The 7,692-nt window shown below is 44.8% G+C and overlaps 1 protein-coding gene across 1 annotated transcript; it reads right to left on the bottom strand.

The window, feature by feature from the left end:
* Positions 1–5,243: 5,243 nt before the first annotated feature.
* Positions 5,244–7,418, bottom strand: LOC136509458 (zinc finger BED domain-containing protein RICESLEEPER 2-like). Its single transcript, XM_066504251.1, has one exon. The coding sequence runs from the start codon at positions 7,416–7,418 to the stop codon at positions 5,244–5,246; it is 2,175 nt and encodes a 724-aa protein (XP_066360348.1).
* Between the last annotated feature and the right edge of the window lie 274 nt (positions 7,419–7,692).

Genomic DNA, 7,692 nt, shown 5'->3' with positions numbered 1-7,692 from the left:
CATGGGTTCTGTCCAAAAAGGGCAAGGCGACGGCTGACATCGACTTCAACCCGGAGGACCCGCCTGAGGCGTACAGCCATCCAAGCATCCACAGCCACGTCACCTAGTATACAGCGATGGCAAGGGAGGTTCACGAGCCAGAGTTCGATCCGAGCTCCTAGGATATTGACAGAGAAATCGTGATGAGGGTGGGAGGAGGCAAGAAGCATATTCAGTATTGGATTGGCGACAGCGTAATCGACACGGCCTCTACTCCCACTCTCTCCCAGATCCGAGCAAGGAGCACGGACTCAAGCCCAGCGATACGCCCACGGCCGACCACTGCACAGTTCCAGATTGAGGCTCTCCAGGTTCTTTCTCTTCCATTCATCATTCGTTGGTTCTTACGTACTTTAACTTTGCATTGTAACATTGCGATGAAATATTTTAGGCCCACGTGGAAGCAGAAAAGAGGCAACGGGAGGAGATGGAGGAGAGGGTGGAGCAGATGGTTCAGCAGAGGTTAGAGGCCGAGCGGCAGAGGATGGAGGAAGAAAATCGGATGAGGATGGACCAGATGTTTCAATACATGCAGAATTTTGCTTCGAGCATGGGTCAATCTTTGCTACCGCCACCGATGCTATTCCCTTCATGTCAGCCACCCACAACAACTCCTGTGAGTCACTTGACACATTAGATTGAATACTTTAACTTAGACAAGTTCCTTAGTTAGCTCAAATGATATCAATATTGTCTCGCACATGTCTTCTCCTATGTGCAGAATCAATCGGCGGCTTCGAATACTCAACCACAAGACCCGGATCAGTCACAGTGGTTCCAAGGGCCCCCTCCTCAGTGACTTGTGGATTATTTGTGCATTACTTGTTTAAACTAGAACTTGTGGATTACTTTCTCGAATAAACTAGAACTTATTCATGTGCCTGTGATGCTTAATATATGCCTGTGATGTAATATACATGCTTGTTATTTTTGTTGGAGAGGGGTCCTTTATACGTAACAAAACAGTAAAAACAAGGGGGTTTTGGACAGTTTGCCGAGTGTAACACTCGGCAAAGAGGTCCTTTGCCGAGTGTTTTGGCTTTAACACTCGGCAAAGAGGCCAGTTTCTGTTTTTCTGGCAATTTTTTGCGGAGTGTGCAATGTTTGCCGAGTGTTAAAGCCAAAACACTCGGCAGATACGTAGATGTTTGCCGAGTGTATTGGCTTTAACACTCGGCAAAAACGTAGTAAAATGGTGTGGTGTGACCCCTCTTTGCCGAGTGTCGGAGGCTTGGCACTCGGGGAAGTTGAAGATGTTTGCCGAGTGTCTTCCGTCTGACACTCGGCAAACTCTCCGTTACCGTGGACGCCGTTAACCCCCTTTTCGCTAAGGGTTTAACTTCGCCGAGTGTTTTTTGAAACTCGGCAAACCCTTTGCCGAGTGCCCGATATTTAACACTCGGCAAATATCTGTTTGCTGGTGGAAAATTCGCCGAGTGCTAGTCGCCAAGTGTTACACTCGGCAAAGTCTTTGCCGAGTGTATTTGGGGCTTCGCCGAGTGCCTGGGGCACTCGGCAAAGTCACTGTTTCCTGTAGTGATCGCCACCCCCATCGTCCCTCCAAACCGCTATCTCTGGTTCTGCCAGCCGGCGCCAGCGCAGTCCCATCAGTAAGCGTGCTCGCATCCCTGCCTCCAGCAAGGCCATCCTGGGGCTCAAGGAGGTCACCACCACGGACGACGACGACGACTGTGCCATCTGCCTTAAGCCTTTGGCTGATCCTGCAGATCAGGACAAGGAGGAGCCAACAGCAGCTGGTGTAGAGAACATGACAAGGCTCCGCGCCATGCCCTGCTCCCACACCTTCCACCAGCACTTCATCTTCCAGTGGCTCCGCCGCAGCGCCGCCTGCCCTCTCTGCCGCCACCGGCTGCCCACCACGGATGACGATGACGAGGAGGAGGGGGATGACTAGGATGACCGGAGGAGGAACGGGAGCATGCAACAAGACGCACGGAGGCATCATATCCTAGCTAGGGTTCGACGACTACGAAAGATCCGATGATATTTTCACATCATCATATATCTAATATAGATTATGAAACATATATGACGACCCAGCAGCATCTCGTTCTCTTGTACCTACCTAGCTACCTTAGGTCCAATGCAATGCAAGCTGTGATCTGTAACATACATATAATCATAAATACGTACGCATGTGGTACTGCTTGATATATATGCGGTTTCATGTTTCAATCCTTGTAAAGATACTCTGCTATAGTATAAGCAATTGTATGTGGAGAGCACATGCACCTTCTATTGACAAGCACGAGAATCGGCGGTGAGTGGTGACCTTGCAGCATAGTGGAGGTTGACTGGTTGTGGAACGAAGGAAAGACAACACCATGGGCGTGTAGATAGCGTGTTTGATCTTGTGGACAACACCATGGGCCAGGCTCGCACGGACCTCAGAGCAAAGGAAAGGCTGCATCCAAGAAACGAAACTCACCTTCGTTTCTTCCGGGCTCGGGTTGCATACTGCAGCATCGGACTTCGTGAAAATACAGCTGTGAGTGTAGAAAGGTAGGATCCATACCAAGTACAAGCAAACAAACAAAGGGTGTGTTTGTCCAGGCTCGTTGATGCAAGTGGACCAAAACATAGTTAGTCTCACCCATTCAACCTGCCACTCCACAGCCTGACGTCACTCCCACAATACACGCCATAAGAAGTACTATTTTATTTATAGCATTTTCATGATTTTATTTACTCACTCAAAAACTATAAAGTACTTGTACAGTGAGTACCTTTTCCTTTCCAAAATTCGAATTAATTATTTTGTAGATTATTATGGGCTTTGGCCCGTTTTTTCTATTGTTGGGTTATCTCTTCCTAATTCATGTTAATTACATGTTTCCCTTGTCCCTTGACCGGCACCATCTAGCTGCACTACCCCGTGGAAATTTTATCCAGCATGGTTGAGAGCGATTGCAGGATGAGGAGACAGCAGACATAAGACAGTCCACGCAGGGGAGTGTCAAGATTTTATTGAGTTCCTTGCATCAATCAGTTCATCCAAAAACTTAAGCTGATATAAAAGAGAGGTGGACTAATGAATTGCCCCTTACATGGAGGCTCCCCTTAGGCCTTACAATGGAATAGGAACAAGCAACAATTATTTTATATAATTGCTCTATCCAGGATTGGAATTCAATATCTCTAGCCCTGATATATGCCAAATTTGACTTATAAATTGCATGCACCAACTAGTTCAACCCAAAAGCTTAACAGACTTGCTAGCTCCTGGACGTCCGATCCGGGCGCTAGCGTCCAGCGGATGCTGCCCGCACAGGGAGCGAGCGAGCTCCTAGCGCATCGGGCAAGCGAGCGAGCGCATCAGCAGTGGGCCCGCGCCGCCCCGGACGTTGCCCACACCACTCCTGACATCGTCCTGCGCCGCCAGCCGCTTCCCACGCGTATCCCATGTGGAACACCCGATCTACTTTTGAAATACTCAGATGCAACAGTTGCAACATATAAAGGAAGACAGATGAAACACTCGAAACAAGCGTATGAAACACTTACGAAAACGCCTAAAAATATTTAAAACCATTGCAAACATATGCAACATCCAGATGAAACACTTGCAAACTTACATATGAAACACCTAAAAACACTTAAAACATATGCTCGCAACATGCATGTATATGCAACATTTAGATCTACTTTTACAACATCCAGATAAAACACTTGCAACATTCGTCTAGAACAGATGAAACATTTAGAACATACACTTGAAACATACGTGTGTATAGCCATTATAACATGTGCAGCATCCCGATCTACTTTTGCAACATCGATATACAACACTTGCAACATACTTCTGAAACATTTGAAACACATGAAACAAACTCTTGCAACATACGCTTTCAGCGTAGCATCACTACTAGAGAATTGCCGAGTGCCAAGTGGTTTGCCGAGTGTTTTTTTCGGGCACTCGGTAAAGAGCTTCTTTGCCGAGTGCGAAAAAAAAACACTCGGCAAAGAAGCTCTTTGCTGAGTGTTTTTTTTTGACACTCGGCAAAGAAGCTTCTTTGCCGAGTGTTTTTTTACACTCGGCAAAGAATGCCGAGTGGTCTTTTCTTCATATGACAAAGTGAAAGTAAATTTGTTCACAAATCTAACATATCTCCCTTGTAGTTTATGAAACTACAAGAGAGATATATAAGATTTGTGAACAATGTTAGAATGACCTTGTTGGATGATCAGATGACCAAACAACCAAAATAAAGTTTGTAGATCTCGAAAAGTTATGAAACTTTGTAATTGGCAATTTTTTGATTTGAAATCATCTTGTCATGCAAAACTGTGTTTGAATTTCAAAATTTTAAAATTTGAACTTTTCAAACGACCTCGGATGGAAAAACAACCAAATTAAACTCTGTAGATCTCGAAAAGTTATGAAACATTGTAGTTGGCAACTTTTTGATTTGAAATCATCTTATCATGCAAAACTGTATTTGAATTTCAAAATTTTGAAATTCAAATTTTGTAAACGACATCGGATGGAAAAACTTCCTAAACTAAAAGTGTAGATCTCGAAAAGTTATGAAACTTTGTAGTTTACAACTTTTTTATTTAAATTCATTTAGGGCCTCGGTTTAGTATAATATGTGGGGAACCAAAACAGAATCTAGATATAGATGGCAGTGTGGTGCAGTGGTTAGAAAAAAAATAAAAAAAACTAAATTTGCCGAGTGCCTCAATTCTGACACCCGGCAAAGAAGGGGTTTGCCGAGTGCCAGATCTCGCACACTCGGCAAACCCCCACTCATATACCCCGCATCCGGCCGCACACAGCCACACACGCGCACACCCACCCGCGCCGCACACGCAGGCACACCTGTCCCCGGCCGCCGCCGGCGCCCCCTGCCCCCGACCGCCAAAACTGAAGTGGCTTGTAATCCTAGGATCAAATTCGTGCACCACTTGTTCCCCTCTCCAAAACTGAAGTTTTTATTTTTGTGTGATTTTCGGAGGCATTTTTAGTGATTTTTGGTTCGTCGAATTTGGCTGTGATTGGGGTGAAACTTCTTGAGGGATTTTGGTGCTAGGACATGTGTGATCAAGGCTAGGGTAATCCCCTAACAAATCCTTCACTTGAGCACCACGATTTTGTTTTTGGGGATTTTTCGAGTTCTCGCACGTGATCTGGATTTTCTGGAGTTTGAGCACGAATTGAGCGATGATGTCTTGGGAATAGCTTACCTACTCTGTGGTGATTGCCTGTGCAAAGTTTGTGCAAACTTCTTGAGGGATTTCTGAAGTCTTCTATCACCTAGCTCCCAGTCCTTGATGCAAGCAAGCATCTCCACATGTTCAGGCAGAAGTCTTCGGCGCCGCTCCTCAATAATCCTTCCTGTTAAACTGAAATATGATTCTGAAGAGACAGTAGAAACAGGAACAGCCATAATATCTCTTGCCATTATAGAAAGAACAGGATAGGTTAGTTTGTGGTCACGCCACCAGAGAAGCAAATCAAAATCATCCTCATATGCAGTGACATTGTCACTATCCAGATAAGTTGTGAGCTCACAAGCAACAGAGGCAGCAGATTGAGTTGAAGTGGAGACAGAGGCAGGGGGAGGAGGACCAACAATAGCTGATGATCCAGGGCCGCCAAAGATCCTTCCCCATGCTTGTTTCCTCTTACCTGAGTTGACTGCAGGATGTGCAGGCTTTTGAGACCTTGTAGAACCATACTTGCTGTCATACTTGGCAAATAACTTGTAAATTTCAGTTTTAACATCAGCATAATATTTATTATAATCAACACCAATGTTCTCTTTAAGTATTACCAGCACATTAAACAAACCTCTCAACTTAGCTCTAGGATCAAGAATGAAAGCAATATAATATAACAGAGGTATATTTTCCCAATACTTAAGATATTTAAGCTTCATAGGATAGACAACAGCCATTAGATTTTGATCTTTTTCACTTTCATGCAAATGATGAGCAATGTCAAGCATATGGTGCAGAATTAGTGGACTAGTTGGATAGTAAACACCAGATAGAACACATGTTGATTTATAAAATAATTCCAGGAACTCCAATATCTTGGTAGCAATGAGCCAATGTCTTGGAGTCAACAATGTGCAGCCAAAATTTGCATTAATGAACACAGAAAAAACCTCCTTGTAAGGTAGCAAGTGTTTAAGCATAAGGTATGTAGCATTCCATCTCACATCCATATCTAAACCAAACTTTCTAGGTCTAACACCCTGAGCATTGCAATAATTCTTAAATATGGCAATTCTGTGATTAGATGAATTTAAGAAGTTAATAGCAGTTCTAAAATTCTCTGTGTAAGTTTTAAATCTCTTTAAACCAGATTTCACAATCAAATTAATGATATGGCAAGCACACCGCTGATGCATAAGATTATATTTACGCTTATCAGGATTTGATGAAGTAGGTGTTGGATCAGAACCTAAATAACATGCAAACATGGGTGTCAAAGTCTCCATTGCCTTAGCATTGGAGGAAGCATTGTCTAGAGTAACAGAATAAATCTTGTCAATCATACCAAATTCCTGAACCACACAAGCAATTTTTTCAGAAATGTTCTCGCTAGTGTGCTTCACCTCAATCAACCTGAGGCCAATTACCTTTTTCTGTAGCTCCCAATCTGCACTCACATAATGAGCAACTACACTAATGTAGTCCTCCTTAGCATTTCCAAACCATATGTCAGATGTCAAAGCAACAGATGATGCACCAGACAAAACATGATTCTTAAGCATATTACGACGTTCAGTAAATAGAGCACGAAGGTCTCTAGTGGTGGACTGTCTAGACACCCTACGAAACCTAGGGTTATGAGCACGTTGAATGTACTCCTCAAATGCATCTGAATCACCAATACCCAAAGGCAAATCAAGCCTAGCAATCAATCTGCAGAGTTCAGTTCTAGCTACCTCAGGTTTATAATCCAAGTTATGCACAGAACCATCAGGATTGTAAGATAGCCTAGATTGAACCCTATCACGTTGATCAGTTTTCTGCCTACAAGAGTTCTGGTGCCTCTTCAAGTGACCAGTGCCAGCACTAGATCTAGTAGACAAGGTTGACTTACACATTTTACATTTAGCTTTAGTGCAAATCTGTACTCCATTCACAGTCTCAAATATCTCTTCAAAATCATCCCAGACAGGAGATTTGCGCTTACCAACCTTACCATTACCAGCAGCAGCAACAAATGGAACAGAGCCGTTGGAGTTGGAGCCGACCGGGTTCGCAGACGCCGTCGCCCCTTCACCACCGTCGCCGTCTCCGAGATCGACACCGAACAACGCAGCAGCATCATCACGGATGTCGTCGTCGTTCTCGCCCTCAGGGGCCATGCCAGGCGGAAGCTCGCCATCGTCTTCAACCATGGCCGCCTCTCCAACACCGTACCTCAACGGTGCGGGTGGCCGCCTTGCTCCTCGCTCTATGCCGCAGCTAGAGCTTGAAGCATCGGCTACCGACCTGTGAAGGAGGAAGGAATAGATCAGTTAGAGATCTCATCAAAAAAAGAAGAAAGATGGGGATTAGGGTTAGCCGGTTAGGGTTAGGGTTAGGTGCTTACCTTCGCAACCAGAGCCCGGTGCCGGAGAAGAAGACGACGACGGCCCCGCAGCCAGAGAAGACGACACAAGGTCAGCAAGG

This window comes from Miscanthus floridulus, chromosome 15 (assembly GCF_019320115.1).
Source record: "Miscanthus floridulus cultivar M001 chromosome 15, ASM1932011v1, whole genome shotgun sequence".
NCBI lineage: Eukaryota > Viridiplantae > Streptophyta > Magnoliopsida > Poales > Poaceae > Miscanthus > Miscanthus floridulus.
Note: the sequence above shows the minus strand (reverse complement) of the source record. Positions and strands in the feature narration are given on the sequence as shown.